Raw genomic sequence first — 27,988 nt, forward strand, 5'->3', positions numbered from 1 at the left:
TATAACAAACATATTAAAAATCATAATAAAGGAGAAAAGATAATCTTGGTGGCCAGGATTCATAACCACTAGCCCTAAGGATGAAACTCTCTTTTTTGCTTTATTACACTAGCTGGGTATTGGCAGTTCCAGGCTTCATATATACTGATCAAAACCAGAAGGATGTCAGAACCTACAAATGAATCTTGCCCTTTACATGTCTTATGATAAACAAAGGTTTGTACTATTAATATAAGTGAATTCAACAATTTCTTTCATGGCTAGTAATTCTGAGAAATTATTTTCTATTCCAAAATCCTAAAGAAATTCTTCTATGTTTTCTTCTAGGAGTTTTAACATTTTTGTCTCCATGTTTAATCCATCTGGTGGTGTTTTCTGCATATAGCCTGAGGAAGAGAGCCAATCTATTTTGTCCTTATGCATGACCAATTAATTGATCCAGCACACATTAAATGGTCCCTTTTTTTTTTCAGTGATATAGAAGCTGCTTTTGAGATTAAATACATTCTGATTTCTCAGGATTTAGACCTTCCTTGGACTTAAGATTAAATTCCTGCTTTTTACTGCCTCATGTGACACTGCTGGATTCAGCCCTTTGGCTATGTAAATCTAGGATTTTTTTCAGATCCCTCCAGCATATGGAAGCACTTCAAGCATCCCAGTTCCAGCAATAGTTAGACTAAAGTATGATAGCCTTTTGCTTTTCTAGATATAAAACAGTCACTTGTGCCTGAGCACTAGGAAAGAAAACAGTGTATCTTATGCCACTAGCTTAGAGTTCCACTTTACCTGAGTCAGCAGCTTTTGCTTTCTCATCCTTCCTAGTGTGACACCAACTGTGCTGATACCCCAACTGTGTGACAGTGGACCCAGAGCAACCAAAATCTCTGCCCAACTAAAGTTAGAAACTAAAATGAACGTTTAGGAGAATGGGCATTTCTGTATCTCTAATGATTTTCATCTGGATAGTTTAAATTCTTCATGATTTCTTTATTAATGATGTAAATCTAAATATCAGGATAGTTAAAGAAAAACAATGATCTCTATTCTCTAAGAAAAGAAATCATGGTTGGGATTCTAAATGACCTGAGCCAAAGGAAGAACTAAGAAAGAATATTCAGGGGGGAGGGTATAGCTCAAGTGGTAGAGCGCATGCTTACCATGCACGAGGTCTTGGGTTCAAATCCCAACTACCTCCTCTAAAAATAAATAAATGAATAAACCTAATTACCTCCCCCCTCAAAAAAAAAATCCAATAAAAAAATCATAAAAAAAAGGACATTCAGCTGTGCAGAATCCCAGATGACAGCATATTTAAAATCAACTGTGGACTGTCAAATGTTCCAACCTAAACAGAAAGAACCCACTGTTTGGAAATCTCAAGGTCTGGTGAAAATCAAATCATTCACTTAGTTTCCATAATGTCCTCACTTATGGAAGAGGATACACACGTCTTTCTAAGATTGATAGGAAATAAGACCCTGACAACTTTGCTCGGGTCATGTGCATGTTATAGTCTTCCTGAAGATTCCTCATTCCCTCCTAGACAACATCAGGCAGGAGCTGAAGTTGCTTTCTACCCCAATCCAGATCCTTTGTTCTTAGTCTCTCAAGCCTTGAGACACTTTACATTTATGTTGAAGTGGGAAGGTACCACAGCCCTAGTGCAAGGGATTCCCACTTGGTTTCACATCTCAGAGGACATGTGTAGAATGCATGCTTTTCCTGCAACGGACTCCTACTCTGACTGTGCTGTGCCAGGAGACTGTACTCACAGCACAGGCAGAGCAGAATTCCTGCCAAGAGTCTCTACAGTTAGACTCATTTGCAAGATAAGATTAAGTGCAACGCACTGTCTTCTTAAAGCAATCACAACAGCCTAACCACTGCTATGCTCGTCCATGGGGCTGCAACAGTGTTAGCCTAGTTCTGGAACGAAGGCAGGAGACCTCAGAGTGATTAATAAAGGAACCCAAACATCCGACGCAGTAACAGAATGAGTGGAATGCTTTAGCTGTTTGTTCTAACATGACTAGTTACACTGCTAAACAGATCCTAGCCCACTAGTTTGGTTTCCTGAGCTGTAAGTTCCTCCCGCAGCAGATGAGAACTGGGGGACAGGTGCAGGAGCCTCCACATACCTCAGCAGCCGCAGCTCTGCCAGCAACGTGGGGTTCTGCTGGGCCTTCTCCGGGGTGGGCTGGGACGCCTGCTCGTGCTCCAGACGGAGACGCTGAATCTCCTGCAGGATCTCTCTAGAGAGGACGGGTGAAAAGGAGATGGCTACATGGTGCCTCACAGCTCCCTCCCTCTCTTCTTTTTCCTGTTAGAAGTCTTTATTCCAGTAGTGCTGCCTCTGCCAATCTTGTTCTGATTGCTTCTGAATGACCAAGATGTGAAACGGACACCTTCTTGAAACTACTTCACTTGGGATTTCCTCAATAAACAATCCTTTGTGGTAGAAAGTCATACAATTCCTCTTCTCGAGAACTTGAAAATCTTCACAGAAGAAAAATGACATCTAGAATACTCCATTCCTCCTGGGGGTTAGGAAAAAACTCCCTGCAACCCCCTAATGCAGGTCCTGTGCTGACATTCCTCAAGTCCTCCTCTGTCTCCTTTCGTCTCCTGACCCCACCCCGCCCATCCCCACCAAGTGCTGATGGTTGCCACCTGTAAATGGCTTTTCAGTGGGAGAACAGACAGCTGCATGCAGCAACATGGGCCAGGACAGGATGACAAGATAGAGCAGAGGCTCCTGAGAGTAGAGTAGAGAAAGGAATCCTGAGAGGGGAACACACTAGGGGAGGGAGAAAGAGTCTATGGGAGGGCACGTGAGCAGGGTTTTGCACTCCCAGAGTGGACTGCATGCAGAGGTATACAAATTAGTGTCCAGGGCATGCACTGGACTTGGGCTGGCCTATCATCATTGAAGTGGGATCTCCCTTTGTGGTCAAAACCCACCTAGTCTGCAAAAAAAAAAAAAAAAGAGAGAGAATCAGATACTCACGTGATAGGCTCAAGCTTCAAAACTGGCTTGACCTCTGCATTCTTACCTGTTTTTGTTTTCCAGTTCTGCAATAAGTTGTCTTTGTTGTTTGTTGGCATCAAAGTTAAAGCTCAAGTCAGTGGGAGGATGAGTCTAGAGTGAGGAAGAAGAAAGGTTTTACACCAGAAATTGACACAACATTGTAAACTGACTGTACTTCAATAAAAATATTTTTTAAAAAAGTTTTTTTCTTCTGATTTAAATATATCGAGTCCTAAAGGGGCTGTTGATTTTTTAAAAACAGATTTCTGAGGTATAATTTACATACCATAAAATCCACCCATTTTAAGTGCACAATTCAACAAGTCTTAGTAAATTTAAGCAGTTGAGCAAACCAACCACCACAGTCCAGTTTTAGAACATTTTTCGTCACCACAGAAATCTCCCTCATGCCAGTCTGTAGTCAACTACTGCTCCCACTGCCAACCACAGGCAACCACTCATCTGCTTTCTGTCCATAGTTTTGCCTTTTCTAGAAACTTCACATAAAGGGAATCATGCAACATGCAGTCTTGGTTTCTGGCTTCCACTTAGCATGATGTTTCTGAGGTTCATTCATGTTGCTCCATGAAACAGGAGTTCCTTTCTTTTTACTGCTGAATAGTACTCCATTGTTTCCAGCTTTTGGCTATTACAAGTGAAGCTGCTCTGAACCCTCATTTACAAATCTCTGTGTTGATATGTGTTTTCATCTCTCTTGGATAAATACCTGAGAGGAAATCTTGAGTTATATGATAATTCTGTATTTAGCATTTTGAGAGTGTCAAACTGTTTTCCAGAGTGGCTGAACCATTTTATGATCTGACCAACAAAGAATGAGTGTTTCAATTTCTCCATATCTTTGCCAATATTTGTCATCGTCTTTTTGATTTTAACCATTCCAGTGGGCGTGAAGTACCTACCTGTGGTTTTTTTGTTTGTTTTAAAATTGAGATATAATTTACATGTCATAAAATCTACCCTTTTAAAGTATACAATTCAGTGGTTTAAACTTATATTTATGAGGTTGTGAGCCCATCATCAGTATCTAATTCCAGTGCACTTTCATCATCCCAAAAAGAAACCCACAGTCACTCTCCATTCCCCCATCCCCACCCCCTGACAATTGCTAATCTACTTTCCGCATCTATGGATTTGCCTATTCTGGACAGTTCATATAAACGGAATCATGCAATATGTGATCTTTTATGCATGATTTCTTTCCCTTAGCAAACATTTTCAAGGTTTATCCATGCTGTAGTATCGGTACTTCATTTCTTCTTATGGATGAATAATACTCCATCATACGATATATCATACCTTGTTTATCCATTCAATAACTGACATCTGGGTTGTTCCCATTTTGGGGGCTATTTTGAATAATGCATTTGTGAACAAGTTTCTGCATGGAGACATGATTTCATTTTTCTTGGGTATACATCTAACAGTGGAATTGCTAGGTCATATATAGTAACTGTCTTTTGAGGAACTGCCGAACTGTTTCTCTATGTGGCTGTATCATTTTTCATTCACACCAGCAAGATATGAGAGGTCCATTTTTCCCACATGCTTGCCACATTGCTTGTTATTGTCCATGTTTCTGATCAGTCATCCTAGTCAGTATGAAATGGTACCCTTTGTAAATTCAATTTGCATTTCCTCAATGATTAATATATTGCTCATACTTTCATGTGCTTTTTGGCCATCTGTATGTCTTCTTTGGAGAAATCATGATGGTTTTGATTTGCATATCCACTGATATTTCTGACCCTTGTTACCTCTTTTAAGAATATGGAAGCCACTCAACACAAAATAGAAAATGGATGACTAGGTGACATTTCCCTTTTACTGATTAACCAGAATGGAAGCTCTCAGTGAAGGCTCTGGGATGGCTATGCTTCACTCTGTATTCTCAGTTCTGCCCCAAATATGATCTACAATGAAGCAGAAACCTTGTTTCCTGTCCAGAGCTTAAAGATGCAATAAGTAATTCTTTTCATGTGGAATTTCCTAAATAAACAGGAGTAAAAGAGCATAGTAAATCTCAGTGACAGGCTTTTTTTTTTTTTTAATCAAATTACCAAATATTTTTCTTATTTAAAAGAAAAAAAAAAAGGTGATCTTTCTTCCTCCAGAGAAGAGTGGACCAGCAGCCAATTGAGCAAATTCTCTATATTCCATTTAGAGTCTTGTGAGAGTCTGAGTTAAATCTCAGAAAAACGGCTTACCTGAGACTGAACCTGCTACAGATAACAGATTTACTATTCCTGAAAACTGGAGTTAAAGCTAATAGCTCCTTATAAGAGTGGAACCAGGGGAAATTATGGGTGAGGAAGTGAGCTCTGAAAGGACTTTGCTTCATATGATGACAAGCAAACAGAAACCCCGTAGCACTTCACTGGAAATTTCTAAAGAATCTCTTTAGTTTTAAATGCCTGTACACTTGAAACTAACACAGTATTGAAAAATCAACTGTATTTCAATAAATTAAAACAAACAAGGAAAGTCAGAGAAGCTGTCACAGCCCTGATGAGCCTATGGAATCATGACAACTAAATGTAATGTGGTATCTTGCCTGGAACCCCAGAACAGAAAAAAGATAGAAAAATATTAGGTAAACACTGACAAAATCTGAATAAAGCACAGACTTTAGTTAATAATAATGAATTGGTATTGGCTTATTAACTACAATAAACATGTTAAGGTAAGATGTTAATAATAGGGGAAACTGAACATGGTTATAAGGAAACTGCTCTAGCTTCATAATTTTTCTATAAATCTAAAACTGTTCTATAATTTAAAAGTTCATTAAAAACAATCGCTGCTTCTGCTACTAAGTGGAGGATTTACTGTAGTGGGATAAGGATGGAAGCAGGTAGACCAGTTAGGAATCCTAAGTTTTGCTTACTTGCCATGTAAACCTTGAGTTATTTTATTTTACCATATACCTTTATTTTTTGGTCTGTAAAATAGGAATATTTTTGGAAAGAAATGTGAAGAGGATCCCTTCCTCTGGTACATGAGTATTCTCTTAGGTTTAGGTAATCTCACAGAGCTCCATCATCTTTAATGAGATGGAGACAGATCTGAAAAATATAAGGTAAGAAACAAGACCCCACTGAGTAAAGCTGGGCACATGTTATGAAACCAAGGAAAGCTGACAAGGTCAGCAAACTTTAATCTGATAGTATGCATCTGTGGAGCCTCCTAAAAAGAGATTGGAAGCTTCCCATCTGTATGAACTTGGCAGGATGAGTTCTAAAGAGATGTGCCCAGTATCAACTAGACTTTTGTTGTGTCCCAGGGGAAGCTGTCCCATCATCCCAACCCCACTTAGACTAACTGAAGGGCTATGGGTTATTAATTTCTCTCTCAAAAACCCAATAATGTTATTTAGAGTGGTGGTTCCCAAGCTAGCTGTAAGTCAAAAGCCTGGAAATTTTCTTTTTCTTTTTTAAATTAAAATCAATGGACCCTGCTAAAGCCAGAGATTCTGATTCAGGAGGTCTGAGGCAAAGCCAAGAATCTATATATTTTAAAAATGCTGCATACATGATTATAGTATGTAGCCAAGTTTGACAATGACTACTTTATAGGGGTTTTAAGTCATTAAATGTGTGCAAAACGTCACATGAAAATACTGCTGATCTTCAATTCTAAGAAGCCATAAGGCTATTTCTGGCTTGGTGCAGGGGTGGAGCAGCTGACTCGACAATGAGGCTGAAGACTGGGACAGGGCTATGTGAAAACAATCTCTTTTCAAAAATGTGTAAATGTTAGGTAGTATGACAATGGACAGCAGTTTCCCTTTCCTTTCACCTTCCTTTCAAGTTGTCCGTAATGAGTTTTCAATTTTTTCATAGAGGAAAAAACAAACAAACAAAAAACCCAAAAAACCACTTGATTACATCAAATGCTAGTGATGCTTGTGGCAAAATTTTAAGATCTGCTGTTATTACTATGATTTGTCACACACTGTAGTTTTTCTAAAAAGTAATTTAGGCACTTCAGGGAAACAAATTAGCACTCCTGGCTTATCTAAACAACCTACAATTTCTTGATTTGAAGGTCAGCTTGAAGAGGTTTCAGTGGCCATGTCTGCTACCTGGGGAGACATGAGGGTCTGATGCTGGACCACGCTATAGGGTGTAATGCCAGCTGCTAAAATGATTTAATGATATTTCTCTGTGGAAGGTTTTTGAAAAAAAAAAAATCAATACAAAGCCTATCTGACAGGCTATAAATAAATTCTTTTGAGCACTACACCCACTTTATGCAAAGCACTTATATCAGTTGGAGATTAGCAGATTAGAAATTTTCTGTTTAACAGAAATCTAGTCAAGAAGAAATCTTCCTGAGAGACCCAATATTTATAAGATAATGACACTTTAGAAAATAGACTGCAGATGAAAGAGACCATATCAGTATTTAGTCTCAAGACCATTCTAACAATTATCATTTTCACATGAATTAGAGAATTGGCATCAGAAACTATCAGGTGTAAACAGACTTATCTTTTTTGCAGTAAAGCAGTACTAGGATCTCCTTTTCAGGGTAAAATGGCTTTGGAGCTTTTATTTACAAAATTTTAAAAGTACTATGTAAAACCAACAAGACTATATAATGGCATTAAGTACACTTAATTTTAAAAATCCAACCACAATGCTGTCCCATTTCAACAAATTTAATTAATTTTATTTATAAATTTTAATTTCTAGAATAACTCGAACGTTTGTGACTGATTGAGGGCATGTATAAGGTTTAACTAATTAAATAGAACTTGTCTTTTTCCCAGGTTTTTTTTCCTACTCTGTTCCATATCACTAATCTTTAGCATTGATAGAGTCAGACATATGACAATATTAGATTCTCAAGGAAAAGATTTTGAAGTCTAGACAAACCCAAAGGAATAAATTATTCTTGGAGGGCGAAACAAAGCAAGACTCTACAGGCAGCTTTTATAACTCTACTTCCCTATGAAAAAGTACATATAAATTGGTACATATTTCTAAAATTAATATGTTGTGTTTGTAGAATATGGTCCTTCAAGACCTGGTCTGTATGTCCAGTCTAATTTCACTCTAGTATTGTTCTCTGGAGCACAGAGAACAATACTGGACCTAACGGTCTCTGATTCCTATAATTTCTCTAAGAAATCTATGCCGGCCCCACGGTCATCAAGATATTTTTCTATTTTCATTTAGTAGCTTTATTGTTTTAGCTTTTATGTTTAAGTTTATGATATACTTCAAATTGATTTTTATACATGGTGTGAGGTAGGGGTAGAGGTTCTTTCTTTTCATACAAATGAACAGTTGTTCCAACAGCAGTTGTTAAAAAAAATTTTCCTTTCCCAATTAATTACTTTTGTGCCTTGTCAAAAGTCATTTCAACTTATGACTCTGTTTTGTGGATGATTTGCATACTTTTGCCAACACCACTCTTTCTTGATTACTGTGACTTTAGAGTAGGTCTTGATGTTAAGTAGGGTTGAGTTCTCCAAATAGGCTCTTTTCCAAGACTGTTTTGGTTATTCTAAGTTCTTTGGTTTTTTAAAGATATATTTGAAAATCAGCTGGGTCATTTCTGCAAATAAAGTAGAGATTTTGATTGATATTGAATCTATAGATCAATTTGGGGAAATCTGCCATCTAATAACACTGAATCTTTCGATTCATGGATATGGCACACCTCTCCATTTATTAGGTTTTCTTTCATTTCTCTTAGCAATATTTTATAGTTCTCAGTTTTGAACACCTTTCATTAAATTTATCCATAAGTATTTGATAGTTTTTAATGTTATAGTAAATAGTATTTTTCCTAAATTTAATTTTCTAATGTTCACTGCTTGTAGATAGAAACACAATCAATTTTTACATATTGGGAGAGAAGCAAGATGGTGGAATAGAAGGACGCTTGTAGCTCACCCTCTCCCACAAATACACCAAAACTCACATCTACGGACCTACTTAGCCAACCAGAGCACCTGCCAAACTCCGACAGAACATCACCCTCTTTGAAAGACAAAGATGCCAAAAATCTGGTAGGAGAAAAGGAAAACAGAAAGAAGAAAAAGCAAAACAGTGCAGGACCGATCCTGAGGGGAGGGAGTGGCAATGGAGGACTGGTGCTCATTCGCTCGGTCTCCCTTCTCCAACGGAGAGGCCAGTGGGAAAGAGGGGGAGCCTCCGAGGCTCAGATCTGCCCCGAGCATCCCTTGACCGAAAGAACTGAGTTAAATGGGCACAAAGGGTCCCTGCGACACCCAGCCCGAGATGCGAGCTTGCAGCTGGGGCTGGGCCAGGCTGCCCGAGCCAGGCAGAGGACTGGGGCAGCTGCACTGAGGCAGCCCCGGGGAACTGCAGGGTGCTGCGCACTGTGGTTGGAAAGGGATACAGAGCAGAACAACCTCGGTCCCTCATAAATTGCGAAAAAAGCAAAGCAACACGGCTGGTGCGCCCTGGGGGGAGGGCGCCGTAGCCTTTGTCTCCTCAGACCTGTGCAGCCATTACTGGCGCTTCTCGCAAGAAGAGAGGTGGGGTGCAGCCACAGCCGCCATCTCCTCCTGTGCGCAGTGCCCAGGCGGGGGCGGGGCCGAGACCTGAATCTGCACCCAGGGGCTCCGCAACCTCCTAGGAAGGACTGAGACTTGTTTACAGCCCGAAGCAGATAGGATCTTTCTGCCCTGGCACTGCAGAGAACTAGCGCCGCCAAGACAAATAAGGAGCTGAGATTTGGCATGGAGCAGGGGCGGAGCCATTCTGCAGTCTTCCCCGAGCCCGCCTTCGGGGCGCCCACCCGAGGCGGAGCGGGCAGCTGCACAGAGCAGCAGAGCAACCAGCACCCAGAGAGGGCAGGCGGCCACCCGCCTTCCTGGCAGGAATGCAGCACCTGACCACAGTGCTGGGAGGGGGCATGATCCGCCCACCTGCCTCACCAAGCGCAGCATCTGACTGCGACATCGGGAGGGGGAGTGACCCACCCCCCCACAGGGTTAAGAGCTCAGCATCTGACCCAGTGTTGGGAGGGGGCACAATCTGCTAGCTGACAGCCACTGGGAGCAGCACAGACGAGGGCGCCAACAGAGGGCCCCTGGAAACAGCAAGCTGAGTTTGCAAAACAGGGCGAAGACACAAAGACCTCTCGATAAAATCATTAAGAGCACACCGTCTCCAGGAGAACTAGGTAACTGATACTCCTTAAGCCACAGTGCCAGAGAGATATAAGCAACATGAAGAAGCAGAGGAACCACTCCCAATTAAAAGATCAAGAGAAATCCCCTGAAAGTATGATCAAGGAAATAGACATTGATGGCCTACTAAATTAAGATTTCAAAAAAAGGAGGGATCAAAATACTAAAGGAACTAAAAGAAAGTGTTTAGAGATAAAATATGTCAAAAATGAAATAGAAGCTATAAAGAAGAACCAAGTAGAATTAGTAAACTCATTTGCTGAGATGAGAGCTGACCTAAAGGCCGTACAAAGCAGGCTAGCTAATGCAGAGGAACGAATAAGTGACCTAGAAGACAGGACAACAGAAAGCACCCAATCAGAACAGCTGAGAGAAAAACAAATAAAAAACAATGAAAACAATATAAGGGACCTATGGGATAATACAAAGTGTGCCAATCTATGCATAATAGGGGTTCTAGAAGGGGAAGAAAGAACAAAGGGGATTGAAAAGGTATTTGAAGAAATCATGACTGAAAACTTTCCAAACCTAAAGGAATCAGATATCCAAGTACAGGAGGCTCAGAGGGTCCCAAACAGGAAGAACCCAAACAGACCCACACCAAGACATACCATAATCAAGATGGCCAGAGTCAAGGATAAAGAAACAATCCTAAAGGCAGCAAGAGAAAAACAAAGAGTGAGTTACAAGGGAACTCCCCATAAGGCTCTCAGCTGATTTCTCTACACAAACACTACAGGCCAGAAGGGAGTGGCAAGATATCAAAGTCCCGAATGAAAAAAAGATGCAGCCTAGGATACTCTATCCAGCAAGGCTATCCTTTAGAATAGAAGGAGAGACAAAGAACTTCACAGACAAGCAAAACTTAAGACAGTTTAGCAACACTAAACCCATGCTAAAAGAAATATTAACAGGTCTACTCTAAATAGAAAAGAAGCAGGATGCTACAAAAATGAGAAACTCATAACCAGAAAGGAGATAACTGCCATGAATTACAAAAAGAATAAACACAAAATTATAAAAGAAGACATCTAAATCATTAAGAGTGGGAGAGGGAAGCAAGGAAAGCCACTGTGCAAAACAGTATGGAGATTCCTCAAAAGACTAGGAATAGACTTACCATATGACCCAGGAATCCCGCTCCTTGGCATATATCCAGAAGGAACCCTACTTCAAAATGACACCTGCACCCCAATGTTCATAGCAGCACTATTTACAATAGCCAAGACATGGAAACAGCCTAAATGTCCATCAACAGATGACTGAATAAAGAAGATGTGGTATATTTATATGATGGATTACTATTCAGCCACAAAAACCGACAACATAACGCATTTGCAGCAACATGGATGTTCCTGGAGAATGTCATTCTGAGTGAAGTGAGCCATAGAGAGAGAGAAAAATACTATGTGAGATCGCTCATATGAGGAATCTAAAAAAAGAAAAAACCAAAACATAAATACAAAACAGAAACAGACTCATAGACACAGAGTACAAGCTTGGGGTTGCCGACGGGGAAGGGGTGGAAAGGGACAGACTGGGATTTTAAAATGCAGAGTAGATAAACAAGATTATACTGTATAGCACAGGGAAATATATGCAGGATCTTGTGGTATCTCACAGCAAAAGAAAAATGTGACAATATATGTATGTTCATGTATAGCTGAAAAATTGTGCTCTACACCGGAATTTGACACAACATTGTAAAATGACTATAACTCAATAAAAAATGTTAAAAAAATTTTTTACATATTGATTTTGTATGCTGCCACGCTGTTATGAAGTCATATAACTGTTCTAGTAGTGTTCTTCCAGAACTTTCCTTAGGACTTCCTATATACAATCATGTCATCTGCAAATAATGACAGTTTTACGTCTTCCTTTCCAATATTTAAGCCATTTTTTTTTGTCACATTGCACTGCCTGGGACCTTGTGTACAATTTTGAATAGAGGTGGTGGAACTAAACATCTCTGACCTGTTCTCAATATTACAGGGAAATATTCCAAAATTTAATCTTTAAGTGTCTTTATTAGCTGTAGGTCTTTTGTAGGTGTTCTTTATCAAGTTAAAGAACTTCTATAGTATTGAGAAGTTTTATCAAAAATGGGTATTATATTTTGTCAAATGCCTTTTTTGCATCTACTGCAATACTACAATTTTCTTAATTAAATTGCTTACGTGGTGAATTACGCTGACTGATTTTCCTGTGTTAAATAAATTTGCATTCCTAGGATAAATCTCACTTGGTCATGGAGTATTATCCTTTTTACATATTGCTGGATTCAATTTGCTGATATTTTGATAAGATTTTTACAACTATGTTCATTGTAGAACTTGGTCATCAACTTTCTCTTCTTGTAGTGTCCTTGTATTGTTTTGGTATTGGGTTTTAGTGGCTTGATGATTTGGAAAGTGTTCCTTCTCTCTCTATTTTCTGAAAGTTTGTGCCAGACTGTTACTATTTCCTCTTTAAGTATATGATAGTATTTAATAGTTAAGCCATCTGAGCCTGGAGTTTTTGAAGTTAATTATGAATTCAATTTATTTAAAGGATTTTAAAACTATTGAGATTTTCTATTTATTCTGATGTCAGCTTTTGTTTATTTGTGTCTTTCAAATTGTCTATTTCATCTAGGTTGTCAAATTTATTGGCAAAGAGCTGTTCATAGTATTTCATCATCCTTATAAGGTCTACAGGATCTGTAGCGATGTCCCTTCTTTCATTCTTGATATTGGTAATTTGTGTTTTGTTTCTTTCCTTTTTTTCTTTTTTTAATTGAAGTATACTTGATGTACAATACTGTGTTAGTTTCAGGTATATAGTATAGTGGTTCAGAGTTTTTGCAGATTATATTCCATTATATGTTATTACAAGATAATGGGTATAATGTTCTGTGCTATACAGTAAACCCTTACTGCTTATCTACTTTATTATGTATAGTAGTTTCTATCCGTTAATCCCATATATCTAATTTGTCCCTCCCCACTTCCCTCTCTCCTTTGATAACCACAAGTTTGTTTTCTATGTCTGGGAGTTTATTTCTGTTTTGTTTATACATTTATTTGTATTGTTTTTTAAGATTCCACATATAAGTGATATCATATAGTATTTGTCTTTCTGACTTATTTCACTAAGTATAATAGTTTCTAGGTCCATCCATGTTTCTGCAAGTGGCAATATTTCATTCTTTTTTTAATGTCTTAATAATATTCCATTGTGTATGTATGTATGTATGTATGTGTGTGTGTGTGTGTGTATATATATATATATATATATATATATATATATATATATATATATATATATGCCACATCTTCTTAATCCAATCGTCTGTTGATGGGCACTTGGGTTGCTTCCATGCCTTGGCTATTGTAAACAGTGCTAACATGAACACTGAGGTGCATGCATCTTTTCAAATTAGTGTTTTCGTTTTTTCCAGATACATACCCAGGAGTGGAATTACTGGATCATACAGTAGTTCTATTTTTAGTTTTTTTAAGGAAGCTTCATTCTGTTTTCCATACTGGCTGTACTAATTTAGATTCCCACCAACAGTGTACGCAGGTTCCCTTTTCTCCACTTCTTCTCTCTTTTTTTCTTGATCAAGATTTCTAGGGGCTTATTAATTTTATTGATCTTTTTTAAAGAACCAAATTCTGGTTATTTGACTTTCTTTTATTGATTCATTTTTTAAAGAAAGACAATATTGAAGATAAAATTAAAGGCTACTACAGTCCTTTCCCTAAACCCATTCTCTTCCTCCTGTCTCTGAGGTATCTACTGTCCTGAGTTTCATGTTTACCATTCCCTTACCAATTGCATATTAAAGTAATGCAAATTTCTGCTAGTCCACTGGAGTCCTCTATTTACTCACCATGTTTCCTGCCTCTGCAGCCAGCCGGGCAGCATAGCGAGCTATAAGCCGATGTTCCTCGTCCAGTCGGCTCGGACTGTCCAGGACACTGCCAAGGAGATAAAAATTCAACAGGTGTCTAATAAACATCCCTTACTCTTGCTTCTCTCTCAGAAAGCACAGATGGGAGAAATGCTTCTGAAAAAGAAGGATGACGAAAGAAATGGAGACCTGGGTCATAGATACTACTGGTCTTCTGAGACACAAGGGATTTAGAGAAATGATGAGGCCATGCGTATCACTTCTCTTTAGAAAGATATCCCTGTTGCTCCCACACCATCAGAGGGGAACTTCTTTTTGAATGCAAGGGCTGAGAAAAGACAGGGCATCTATAAATTCTGAGAGAACGATTTTCAATCGTTTAAAAAATCCTCATGACTTTTAGATATAGGTCTTGAATTCAAAAAGACCGAGAGAAAACTAAAGCACCATGAAAAACAGAGGGCTGAGGAAAAGTACACTTAACACTGGTTGAGCAGAACTGAGGAACTCAAGCTGGGGCAGGTTCAATAGAGGGTGGAGTTGGAGAAGATTCCTTGGTATCCAACATTCCCTTTCAGTGCCTCTTTCTCTTCTTTTACCATGCTTGCTCCACAACTGCAGCCCCGTCTTAGACTGAAATTATTTGGTCTGTTACTTTCTTTTCTTTTTTTTTTTAATGGAGGTACTGGAGATTGAACCCTGGACCTTGTGCATGCTGAGCATGTGCTCTGCCACTGAGCTACACCACCACTCCCCTAGTCCTTTACTCTAAACAAGAGTTCTGGCACTCTAAAAATGTGAAGATCCACTAAGGTGCGATATCAGATGGTGCCACACCTGGATGAAAGAAGGGTTTTTGAGTGGTAGGCTAGTGTTGTGTACCTGTGCTGCTAACAGGGAGCTTTTGGCTGATTATGATTTACTCCTTTAATTTAGCATGTTATGTTTAGCCCCATCAGGGCACACCTAAACTAACTGGGACTGTGGCTATATACTTCTCTGTGTTGAAGTCTGGCAGATGCTTTAAGACATGAGTGATGATGACTCACTGACCAGAGATGGCTGCCGTGGCTTGCATCTACTTTGGCTCTAGGTTCTTGGAGTTCCAAAAACCCTTGATTGGGATTTAGCAGGAAGACAAGATACGAAATATGACAAAAATGTGAAAAAAATTAAAGACATGAGTTCAATATTCATTAAATCTTATTATAATTACTAAGGGGAATCTGGGAAGGATGAAGCTAAATTAACAGAGATCTGTCTGGACTTTTCCTGTATGAAATTAACTATATTTTCCTTAGTTTTTTTTTTTTTTTAAACCTTCCTGTATTTCTGTCTCTGTGTTTAGCTTAACTTGGTCTTTCTTCTAAAATGGATTTTTTAAAAAAAATGTGCTGTAAGTCTCCTGCCAATGACACTTCTCAACACTACATAATTTTAGGTATGCAAATGTCAGTCTCTAGCATGTGTTATCATTTTCTCAAAAGATAACCTCGTAATAAGAACATGCCACCATAAGTTGGCTTTAATACTTTAGGGTCAAGGCCCCAAGGTCAGCGCTGAACTGTAATATTTGTGCCTTAAAGATGTTTCTCTGAAATAAGAGGACTATCTTCATCTTTTAAATGGGTGGTGGGTGTGGGCATGGACAACAAAATGAACATTTCACAATACAAGTGGACACTATCATGGAGGGAGTGGCAGCCTAAGAAGAGGGACTGAAAGTGGCTGTCCTCTGTTTTTTGGCAAAGAATACAATAGGTTCCTGTGTGCAAAAGAGCTCTCCTTTCCCCACCACAGCGCATCTCCCTGGGAGGGTCAGCCCTGTTTGTCATTTAGACCTGGGTGCGGATGACATAGTTGCTTTAACTGGTTATACTTTCCAGCCAGAAACTAGAACTTGACGTTGATGAGAGGTTTTAATGTCAGTGAAAACTATGAGGGAAATTAGAAAGGTTCCTTATTCTTCTGCTTGAGCTGATTTTCATTTTCAGAATTAGTTAGCCAGGAAATGTCTGACTTTGAGGAAGTATGCAGCTCAGTTCCTTAGACCTTAAATCAAGAAGAGATGCAGTACTCACCCAATCTTCATGTTCTTCCAGGGCTCCTGGCCACCAATTCTTGCTCAGCGAGCCTAATCCCTAAGCCATGAGACCTGAGATCCAGCTAAACCCTCCCAGCATAAATCTTCCTGGGCTGAAATATCAGGTAGTATTCTGACCAACATTCTGCTGCGATATTCACCGTGGAAACTTTTAATCCCTTGGACAATTGCCCTTACCAATAAAAAATAAGCTGTTCTGCTAGGAGTGAGACAACGCTCTTCCTAGAGACTGAGGGGCTTGGACAGAGTGCTTCGAAATCATCTGCTGGATGAGGAGACACTCTGCGTGATACAACTCACAATTATCAGGCCTCCCCGCCCATAGAACACAGCTGGGAGGCAGGAGAACCCTACAGTCTCTCTAAGGCTTTAGAGATAGGTAAATGCCTAAAAATAATAATGCTATTTGGTCATACTGGGAAAAGTATGGGGCACGCTATGATGTATATAATACTTAAAACAGTCCTTTTCATATACACACATATATAGATAGATTGTTAATTCATTTTTCTGTTATCATTAGGAATAAGGGTTTCCTGTGGAGCCATGGCATGTTAAGGGCAAAACTAAGATCAAAATTTAAGGTTCCATTCTCTCTTGTTTTTTGTTTATAATTAATTGTTTTCAATAATATCAGGTTCTTGGGCATAGAGACTCTTCTTTATTGCTATGTAGAGGGGTCAGATGGCTTTAGGTTATTTAAACTTGACCTGCCACTCTCCTTGCAAAATGGTAGTGGGTGTGGGCATGGACTGGGCAGGTGGCTTTGGGTCTGCCTGAATGGCACTTTGCTTAGTATTAACTCTTTTAAAAGATTAACTTTGCTATAGTTAGTTGTTATCAAATGTTTTTCCATCCTAATCCACTGAGGGATCAGTCATATTCCCATATTAACAGTGAGACACCACTACAGTAGTTTCCAGGGAAAGAGGTATGAGGAGCTATTACAATACATATAATTATTATAATATGAGAGGGTATATATAGTTTGGAAAAAGTCCCTCAGGTGACAATGACCCAATACGACTTTTGAAAATCATTGGTTTAAATAATTAATAATGATTGATTTTGGGGAACAGATGACGATGCAGCATACAAAGATGTAACAAGGTGATGGTGTCAAAACCCCCAGATTAGACAATATGTTGATCAACCCTAAACCTTGAATGTTGATTGAAAGATTTCATTATTTAGGCAAGAATGAACAGTAAGAGGCTGCATCAAATACCTCTGCGAATGCACATCTTTGGGACCACACACCTCTCTGAGGGTCATACACTCTTTAATTGTCATCTGAAGGAAGGGAACTCCACTTTAAAGAATTTCTGACTATATGTTTAGGTAAGTGCCCAAGCTTGGCAAGGCTCCTTCTCTTTTAGAAGCTAATGCTTTAGCAATTATTTAAACTCTGCCAAACACAGCTGGTAGCTTCTCAAGAAAAACCCCACATGCACAGCTTTTTCCAGCTGGCAACCCCGGGTAACAGAGCTCTCCCGCCCTTTGATCAGCCCTTGGCCACCCGCCTGCTGCTGCTGCTCTACCACTGACCGTGTGCAGTGCTGCAGACGGGCCACATAGGAGGCTATCAGCGCATGCTCATCAGCCAAGTGACTGGGTATCTCCTGGCTATACTGTAACCTAGGAACAACGGAGGCAAAGACAGCAAGCGTGACACAGACACACACAGGGCGAGAAATGAACATGGATTAAAATGGGCAAACTTCAAAGAAAAATAGAAAAAAAATAATAAATTATGATACGGAAAACAATAAAAACCACAATGCACAATGGAATATGGTGTTAGACCACAGGGAATACACCTCACAAATCCTTTAAACAAAAGCAGTCCCCTAGGAGATGGCTCTGGCCGACTACACTACAGCCCTTAAGAAGGAGAAACCAAGGAAGGGTCGCCAAGGAGCCTTGCCGAACTTTGTCCAGGTTCTGGGCTCTGTGATGAATGCATCTTTTAGGGAACGCCTCCTGGCAGGAAAATTGAGTGGGTCCATTTAAGCACTAAATGGCCCCCTAGTGTTTCTATAGCTTTTGTCTACATGCAAGAGTTTTCAGAGTTACCTCATGACACCGGTTAAACCTTTTTATTCTATAAGGACATTGTCTTTAGCATCTTTCTATTTTCTCTCATAAAATTGGCATTTAAACCAAAATTAAATTAAAATTAAAATTGTTAAAATTGTATATAATTGTAAGACAATGTTGCACACAATCTGAGTGAGACTCTCTTACAGATACACGGAAGGCCCTTAAGCACATGACCTTTTTTTTTTAACTTTTTACCACAGAAATGTTAAAATATTGCACAAAACAGAAAAAGAATAATCTAAAGACTACCCTTCATGTACTCATCACCAGAATTCAACGAAAATCAACATTCTGTCAACTTGTTTAATTTATTCTTCCTTCTTCCAACTTTTGTGCAGGAGGAGGTGGCCAGAGCAATCCTAGATAATTTATTATTACACCTGGGAATACCTGAGCCTGTACGTCTATCAGAGAAGAAATTTATACAAGCTCAACACCATTATTACACCTAAAAAATAAACAGAAATTCTTTAATATCTTAGTCCATCTGAATAATTTCCTCAAATCTTAAAAAATATCCTTTTAAAGTCAAGATACAAACAGGTCTGCACTTTGCATTTGGTTGATATGTTTGTATATGATATTACGCTTCTGTTTTTAATCTATAACAGTTCTTCCTTTTTCCTGTTTCTTTCATGTCATTCATTTGTGAAGAAAACAGGTTATCTTGTAGCATATCCTACATTTTGGATCTGATTGATTGTTTCCTGTGTTGTCATTTAATTCATTTCTCTAGTCCCCGTGGGGTCAGAGCTTGAAGCCTGACTAAAGTTTTTGCTTTGGGAAGGGTCTAGAATCCATCATAAGTAATATGGTGTGCTTATAAATGGAGTAGAAGGCACATAATGGAATGGAAGGTAAATACTGATTAGTAGATTCAGATATTCTTGGTTTCATCTCTCCATTATTCCCCGATCAACTTTTCACCTAATAGTTTTAGCATGTACTGATGATTCTTGCCTAGATTCTCTATTTCATGAGGGGTTGCAAAATGTTGATTTTCCAATTTTATCATCTTTTCTGCTTATTAATTTCGCCTCTTTGCTTATTGTGAAACACTGCTCATTCAGGAAAGGTAAAACAAATGGTTAATATTTCTTATTATTTAACAATGACAAAAACAGAAAAACAAGTTAGTGCCCTAGCAGTTTGTTTTTTTTTTAGTATCATTATGAACTCATAGATTTTTATGTTTCTGATGTGCTTCAATCCATTGCAATCATCTTTTTGGGATTCAAATTGTCCTAACCTTTGGCCAGTGGGAGCCCCTGGAAGCAGGCTCTTGTGTTCTTCTGACATGTCCATTAGAGCTTCCTTGTCTGCACAATGAGATGTCCCAGTCTCATCTTGTATACATCCTGCTTCACACTTGCAATCAGCCATTCTTCCAAGGATCTCAGGTTTCCTTTACTGAGAAAGAGTATTCGGAGGCCACAATCACGGTACTAGGGTGCTCACTGTTTCTGGGTTGTCACTGCTTCCAGGCCTTTTCAGTGGACAAAGATAGGAAATTTTTGTATTTTAGGGAGAATAAAACAAAATTCTCTTAGCACTTTCAGACATCATTCCATCTTCCAGCTTGCATGGCTTTTAATGAGAAGTCATTGGAAAATCGTATCCTTGTTTCCCCGTGTGTAACACGAATTTTTCTCTCTAGCTGTTTTCAGTATTTTCTCTTACCACTAGCTTTTAGAAGTTGATTCTGATGTGCCTTGGTATGGTTTTCTCTGTGTTTATCCTGCGTATAGTATGCTGAGCTCCTTGTACCTGTGGGTTTGTAGTTTTCATTAAATATGTAAAAATTTATTTGGAAATTTGGAAGAAATTATTTTCTTGAATAATTCTTCTCTTCCTCCTCTGTTATACTGTGACATTGTCCCACAGGTCACTGAGGCTCTGTACATTTTTCAGCCATTCTTCTGTCTGTGCTTCACTGTGCATAGTTTGTATTGCTATGTCTTTAAGTTCAATGAACTCTTTTCTGCAACTTCTGATCTACTGTTAGATCCAACCATTTAATTTTTCATTTCAGGTATTATCCCTTTAAACTTTAGAAGTTCCATTTTTTTACTTAAAAATTTTTTTATGGAAGTAGACTCTATATGCAGAAAGTTCTAATTACATTTACACTTGGTTCTTTTTTCTCATGTTTCCTCCTGATTATGTTCATATTTTCCTTTATATTTTTTATTTTAATTTTTTTCCTTTGTATTTTTGATATTTATCATGGTTGCTTTAAAGTCCGTGTCTGCTAATTATATCATGTCTGTTATTTCTGGCACTGTTTATATAAACTAGTTTTCTCCTGGTTACAGGTCATACTTTTGTGCTTCCTCCTATGTCTTCTAATTCTTTTACCAGATGGTACAAATTCTGAGTACCATGTCATTGAATGTCTGGATTTTGTTGTCTTCCTCTTAAGAATGTGGCAATCAGTTAATTTACCTGTGGACAGTGTGATCCTTTTGAGGCTTCTCTTTAAGCTTCATTTGTGTGGATTGAGAATAACTTTTATTTAGGGCTATTTTCACCCAGCCCCTAACATGTGGTTTTTCTGGGGTCTTCACTGAATGCCTCAAGTGTTCAATGATGTCTCTCTACTCTGGCTGGCTGAAACTCAAACAACATGTGCGAGCTCAGGGAGCTGTTCCATTTTCAAATCCCCAGGAGTTGTTCTTTCCCTGGTAGTTGTTCTTTGCTGGTCTCGTGAAATCTCATTCTATGCAAATACAGCTTAGTTTTCAGCTAAAGACTCAAGGGAGTTCTCTTCGGAGTTCTTTCTCTGCACACTTCATCCTCTCTGGTGTTCTGCTGTGCAAATTCCAGCCTCCCCAAACTCCAAACTCTACCTTCTCATTCTCAGCAAGATTGCCTTGCTCCGCTTGTATCCCGCCCTGGAGTTTGGCAAATGCCTCCCAGCAGAAAGCCTGGGCAATCAGAGGCCTCTCTCGTTTGCTTCCCTTCCCTCAGGAATCAGTTCTATGCTACTTACTGGTTCAGACCAGTTTTCTAGCTGTTTATAGTGGGAGAGCTAATCTGATACCAGTTAGTTCACCATGACCAGAGTGGAAGCTCCTATGTAACTCATTTTATCATGCTTTTGTAAAGTATCAGTCCACTTCAAATGAGAAATTAAAACAAGCCAAACTGCTTCTTTATGGCAGACGGACTGAGAAGTAGTGCTATAAAACCTTGCACACCATTACAAAGGCTTTAGCTGTTACTCTGATATTAGAAGTTTCTGGAAGGTCTTGAGCAGAAGTGAGGGATGATGTAGTGTATACTTCAATAGGGTCATCTGCTCTATGAAAGATTAAGTGCCAGGGAGCAGGGGAAGCAGCAGCCAATTAGGAGGCTACTGAGCATTCCAGATGAGAGACAAGAGTGGCCAGGAAACAGAAGTAGCAGTAGAAGTGGTAAGAAATAGCACGATCTTGGATAGACTTTGACAGTGTTTTTGGATAGAGATGACCTCATAATCTGACAGTATAGATGGGAGAAGAATCAAGGGTCTGACTAAGCAGCTAGGAGAATAGGACTGCCATTCACTGAGATGGGGAAGACTAAGGGAGAAGTAGATTTGATGGGAGAAGACACACAAGTCACTTTAAAACCTGCTAATTGTGAAATATGTAGTAAATATCCAAGTGAAGGTACTGATTAGGAGCAAGATAAGTGAGGGAAAAGGGAAAGGCTCAGGGGGAAGGTCTGGGCCAGAAAAATAACTTTGGATGTCACCAGTATGTGGCTATCACCAGAAGCTATGAGTCTGGGTGGGATCACTTACAGGCAGTACAGACAGAAAAGAGAAGTGGTCCCTCTTATATACTAACATTTAGAGTTCAAAGAGGTATGGAAAACCCAGCAAAAGGGGCCGAGAAGAACCAGGAGGAAAACCAGAAGAGCACAGTATCTGGAGGCAAGTGCAGAAAGTGTTCAAGTAGAAGGGAGCGATCATCTACATTGAATGCCACTGAGAGGTCGAGTCAGACAGAGCCTGAGAATTCACCACTGGATTTAGCACCGTGGAAGTCACTGGTTTCCTTGACAGAAGTGGTTCTGGCAAAGTAACAGGAAGTGAAAATCTGACCAGGGTATGTTCCAAAGGAAATGGCAGAACAGAAATTGGAGACATTCACCATGGAAGCAACAGCCCATTAAACTCCACTTCAGTGTTATACGAAGACTGCTATTTAGAGCAAGTGTTGTTTGCCAGATAATTATGGATCTAAATCAAAATGAAAAGCACTAACACTAGCCACCTATGGTAAATAAGAAATTTAAATGTCCATGAATTTTCTGACAGTTTTGTTTGGGGCATGGTGTTGTGTTGTTCAACTCACATTCAAAACTCTGTTTTCCCAGATTTACTTTTTGAATTTGAACTCTTTCCTTTTTTGACTATATATATGCATAATATGTGTTACATATACAATGCCCAATAATCTGTTTAGACAATAAATTGATACTTCTGAAACTGTGATACATGCTATTCGGACTGATTGAATAAGTAAATGGATGGCATAACAGGAGCCAGTTTCTCCCTGTTGGGGAGGGGAGTTACAGGGCACCGAGAGGGGGACCGCTGGAGTGGACCAGCTGGCACGATGCGTTAGAATCCAATGCTCCAGTGTAATGCACATCCTGCATTTCTCAGAGCTCAGTGAAACAAGCAGGCAATGTTATAAGATGTTATGTGCTTGAAATAACTGAAGAAGAAAATTGCTTTCCTATAAGAAGTGCTGATTAGGAGGCAAGCAGCAGCAAGATTTGAAGAAAAGGAATATGTTTCTGGATAAAGCCTGGTGAGTCCTCACCCTCAGGGAGCTTAGAGTCTAGAAAGGCATCGAACAAACAGGTAATTTCAATACAATGATATGTACAAGATGCCACAGACGAATACTGCATTTAGGGTATTAGGGAAGGCTTCCTGGAGGAGCTGAAGCTAAACTGAGAAGGCAGATTAGATGACAAAAGCAGGGAATAGCAGGAAAAGGATGGGAGGCACCAAGGCTGAAGCAGCATATGCAGAAACCTGCTTGGAGAGCTGTGAGTGATTAAAGCAATTCTGAGCACAGATGCCCAGTAGCAAGGGTGGAACCGGTACAGGTGGAGAGCCCAGCAAGGGTCAGCTCAGAAATGGCCCTGTAAACCACACTGAAAATGTGGGCCTTACCTTGCAGAGCTGTGCTGCTGCGCACTAGCCACACGTGGCTGTTTAAATTCAAACTAATTTAAATTAAATAAAATTAAAAATTCACTTCCTCTCTCACACCAGTCACATTTCAAGTGCTCAGTACACGTGGCTAATGGCTACCAGAGCACTTAGCACGAGACAATCCCATGCTCTCGGACAGCACTGCAGAGAGGACGAGCCACTGGAGGGTTTTGTCCAGGGGAGTAACATACTCAGATATGCATTTCAGAAAAATCCCTCTGGTTGCAAAGACAAGACAGGATTGCTGGGGAGTGGACTGAGGTTTCCTAATAAAAAGATCCAGGAAAAAGGTTAAGAACGGGTACAACAGCACTGATTTGTTTCAAATGTCTGCTTTACTAAAGGAAGCTGAAATATTTTAAAAGTTGATGTTAAAAGGAATGAAAACTATAGTTAAACATGGGTCTAAGGAGGATCAGTACAGGAATTTGAGCTTTGCTATAGGAATTTCCATCATGAGTGCAGACCTGCGGTGCTCCCCATCCTTAGAAAGCAGTGCACTGCACTCAGTCAGCTTCTTAGGACATGGGGCGGTCAAGAGGTACCTAAGCTAACAGCCTCCAAAGCATACGTAAAAATGTAAAAGAGAGAAGGTGAGCAAGAGAGCAAGAGAGCGAGTGAGCGAGCGTGTGTGTGTGTGTATGTGTGCGTGCGTGCGTGTATGTAGGTTCTACTGGTCATTTGTTGGATCTCAGTACTGGTCTGCCCTTTGATGGCATGAATCCAAGGTAGCTGGAAGAATCTGGATGACCAGAACTCATGCTATGGTCTGATTCCCCGGTGTCCCACAGGCATCTCTCACCAATATAACCTTGCTCTCTTCCTGACAAAGTCTTCCTCCTGTGTTTTGATCAAAGCTACCTAACTCAAGTCAGAAAGAGAACCAGCCACCCATTTCTTCAGCCCCTCATCTCCAAAGTCTACAGAGCCTGGCTCCCTCAGGCATCTCAGTCTGAACATGACAACTCTGTACTCATAGTCTTTCTCCCCAAACCTGTTCCTCCTTCCCCTCTGCTCGGCGGACAATCCATAATGGATGTTATTCTTGCTCATGTTCAAGACCTCAAGCCTCAGTCCAATGAGATGAGGAAACTATTCAGATCAAGGTTTTTAAGTATGGACTTAGAAGTACTCAAGCTTTTTGTTTGTACTAACCTGAGTTAGGACTGCTGAAGGGTTTACCTTAAATGCTTGAATGGAAATGGAATTTAATCCCAACTCAGAAGCAGAAAGTTGGCAGGCTGCCCAGGCCATCAGATGGACTTGGGAAATCTGCCAACACCGAGACCCTGCAGTTCCATAAGATTATGTGTTAATTTTCAATTACTCTGCTTTTCTGTCTTTCAAAAAAAGACTAGAGGAAAAAATAATTTCTGTGTTGCCTTGGAGAGGTTCTCACAAAGAATTCATACAAGGTAGTTATTTCACGGCCATGCTGAAAAACTCATTAGTTCTTGCTTTTCACCCGAACTCTATTTTTCTCATTTCACAGAAAGAGAGTCAGGGGCTTGAGTCCACTCATGATTAGTTTCTGACTTGACCAATTTCATTTTGCTTTCTTTCTCAGTTTCCCCAACATCTCTATTGTTTTCAGTCTGAAAAAATAGCATATTGTGGCTTTTGTCATTCTACTGTTTTCTGTAGACAACAAGACAAGCTCTTTACCTTAGCACCCATCAGAAAGCCAGTTTAAAATCCTTGTAGGGAAACTCTTTTCTTAACTTGGTCATGTTTCTATAGCTCAGAAATAATATTTATACTGTGGCACCTTCTGGCCTTTAACAACTGCTTTTCCTTCTTATGAAGTATGTATTAGAGTAAAAAAGCTCTGATAAAATCTTGCCTGATTTACTTAAGATTCCTCGAAATTGGCGACATACTCAGAATCAGTGGCTCTCACGTTTCCCTGTTACCACCAAAGATGGTGTTACGTCCCAACACAATGATATTCATAAACAGAACAGAATAGAAAGACTTAGCCCTTGAGAAAAATTAAAATGAGGTGGTAGGGGAAAAAAAGGTCTCCTGAAACAGATCTATGCAAATAGAGGTGCAATGGAACTTATACATGCAATTTTTTTTTTTCAGAAACCACCTGAAAAAGAAGCTTAAAGCTACATGTCTCTTCAACACCTCTACCTTCTCTCGGGACAGAAGACCCCCTTCTGTTAAGCACTGACCCCCCCACCCATTCAACCACGTTATTCTAGGTGGGGCCACTGAACAAAAAACCCTGGGGTGGGCAACATGATCCAAGATGGATCAAATGGAACTTTCACACAGTTTTCAAACCAGATCCCCGTAGGGTAATGAGGTTACAAAATGTGAACACGTGGGTCTCTTGGCTACCTTCCCTGCTGCGGGGAAGGCAGTTATATTAGCGACAGAGGAGTGGACGAGCAGTGAGAGGGTGGGGAGAGGGGGCAAGCAGGGAAACACCTACATGAATTAGAGTTCCCCTTGCTCTGTCATCGCTGAGGCTATATGCCACCCTGCTCTGCCCACAGTCTGGTTACAAAAACAAAAATCTGTTTGTTTTCCCTAAGCTCATTCAAACTGAGCTTCTGTTATTTACAGAAGCAGCGCAGAGTTCTGACGTAAACAGAAACTAATACTAGAAGTGGGGTGTGACACTCATTGAAATGAGCTGAGTCAGGCTGAGATGTAGATGGTAGCAGAGCCCTCCATCCCAGGGAGGGACTACAGCAGCCTTCGCTATATGGCTACAGCACAGGGCCACTGGTTGAACTGTAACCTCAGGGATCCTGGGACTTAGATCTTGTGTCCTTTACGCTGGAGTTCCAGGCACCTTGAGAGGAATAACAGGATGCTGCACTTCCTGAAGTCTTTAGTGTGACTTCGCAAGGGAAAGAGACGGGTTGTCTGCAAGCCAGTTGCCTCAGCTTGCCCAGGTGAGACACTGAAGACAACTAGGGTTTTTATGGTTGTTGTATTACTCCAGAAACCCCAAATATAAATCTCAACTCTTTGGCGGGGTGGAGTAGGGGCAGGTGCCCAGTTATGCAGACAATCTGAGGCTCTCAGTGCTCCTCAGATCAGCCGGTCAGCCTAGATCCTCCCACCCGAAGCCTTCTCATTCCTGCGTGGGCTTTCTTCTGGGTTTCTTGTCAGCTTAGGTTTCAGTTCTGTCCAGTGTGTTCAGTTACCATTCGTCCATCCGCTTCGCTGCTTCCAAAATGTTGCTGCTATTGTCTCCTCGTTCATTTTTCTCTGTTGTTGTTTCTACTAAAAAAAAAAGTCTTGACTGTCATTTTCGTGGTGTTTCAGGAGGAAATAGGCAAATGTGGCTAAATATGTCTTTTGTTACTTCCCTTTCCCCCTTCTCTAAATTGCAATCATCTTATTTTCAGATCTCGACCTTTGTAGTTTGAGCTGTAGTTGTGAGTTGTGAGTTGTAGAGATGTGTGGGTTTTTTTTTATTTTAATATTTTTTTACTGAGTAATAGTCATTTTAAAATGTTGTATCAAATTCCAGTGTAGAGCACAATTTTTCAGTTATACATGAACATACACATATTCATTGTGAGTTCTTAAAACCCATTCGGTCCACGGTAGAATGGGTTAATGAACCATAAAAGACGTACCTACACCTGATCCTGACGAATGAACATGACCTAGATGTCTGGGACCCAGTGCTGTCTGCAGGCGGTGGCTAAGACGCCTGGGAAAGGCAGGTGTGCCCCTGCAGTTGTATATGGAGAGCTGCACTGTGTGAGGAAGGCAAGTGCTGGAAGTGGAAATGTGCATGGGAAGATGTGTGTGTGTGTGAGTGTACACACTTCTGCACACGTCTGTGTGCTGGGTGGCAAAGCAGCATTCTGTCAATGACCGCTGTTGTTTTTCTTCCCAGGGATCTCTCCTGTTCTTGACGGTACCACCTTCTTTCAGGGAAACGCGCCTCCCTCTGTTCTGATGACAGTAGCACTATCCAAGAGAACCAGAATCCTTTCCTGGAGTTTCCCAGCCCAAGAGAGGAGAGGCACAACCTCCTGAGGGACAGGCTGTGGATGTGAGTCTGAGGCCATCGGCACCTTGAGAGGTGGCTGCTCTGCAGGAGGAGTGCGCGAGGACAGCACACTGAGAGAAGCCAAGAGACAGAGAAGCCACAGGTGGACATCCTGGTGGCAGTTCAGTTGGTTTTGTTGTCTGTGGGGACCTCTGCCCTTCCCCCTCTCCTTTTGCCTTTGTCTTGTAGTTCGGCACCTTTTGTTTTCTTCTTCCTCTTCCTTTTTTTTTTTTAAACTGTGGTAAGAAGACAGAAGATCTACTAGAGAGTAATTTTTAAGCGTACAGTGCAGTATTGTTAAGTATAAGCACAAGGTTGTACACCAGATCTTCAGAGCTTTTTCATCTTGCTTAACTGAATTTGTGCTTTTTAGAGTTCGATTTTAATTCCTGAAGCTAAAAGAGTTGAAACTATTATA

The 27,988-nt window shown here is 40.1% G+C and overlaps 1 protein-coding gene and 1 long non-coding RNA gene across 18 annotated transcripts in view; one reads left to right on the forward strand and one right to left on the reverse strand.

Annotated features, from left to right (window-relative positions):
• DTNB (dystrobrevin beta) overlaps nucleotides 1-27,988 on the reverse strand; it is a 211,754-nt gene that overhangs the window by 39,854 nt on the left and 143,912 nt on the right. For all 17 annotated transcript variants that reach the window (XR_006722476.2, XR_006722474.2, XR_006722475.2 and 14 more), the window contains 4 exons: nucleotides 17,771-17,860; nucleotides 14,098-14,185; nucleotides 3,057-3,142; nucleotides 2,142-2,255 (listed from right to left, as the gene is read on the reverse strand). Coding sequence is in view for 14 of the 17 variants with exons in the window: in XM_074341764.1 (XP_074197865.1) it covers nucleotides 2,142-2,255; nucleotides 3,057-3,142; nucleotides 14,098-14,185; nucleotides 17,771-17,860 (378 nt within the window). In the remaining 3 variants the exon portion in view is untranslated. The remainder of the gene's footprint in view (nucleotides 1-2,141; nucleotides 2,256-3,056; nucleotides 3,143-14,097; nucleotides 14,186-17,770; nucleotides 17,861-27,988) is intronic.
• LOC141573471 (uncharacterized) lies at nucleotides 24,237-27,974 on the forward strand. The gene is made up of 2 exons (XR_012499268.1): nucleotides 24,237-26,455; nucleotides 27,415-27,974. It is a non-coding gene; the product is annotated as an uncharacterized LOC141573471 (long non-coding RNA).

The sequence above is a fragment of the Camelus bactrianus genome, chromosome 15 (assembly GCF_048773025.1).
Source record: "Camelus bactrianus isolate YW-2024 breed Bactrian camel chromosome 15, ASM4877302v1, whole genome shotgun sequence".
Classification (NCBI taxonomy): Eukaryota; Metazoa; Chordata; class Mammalia; order Artiodactyla; family Camelidae; genus Camelus; species Camelus bactrianus.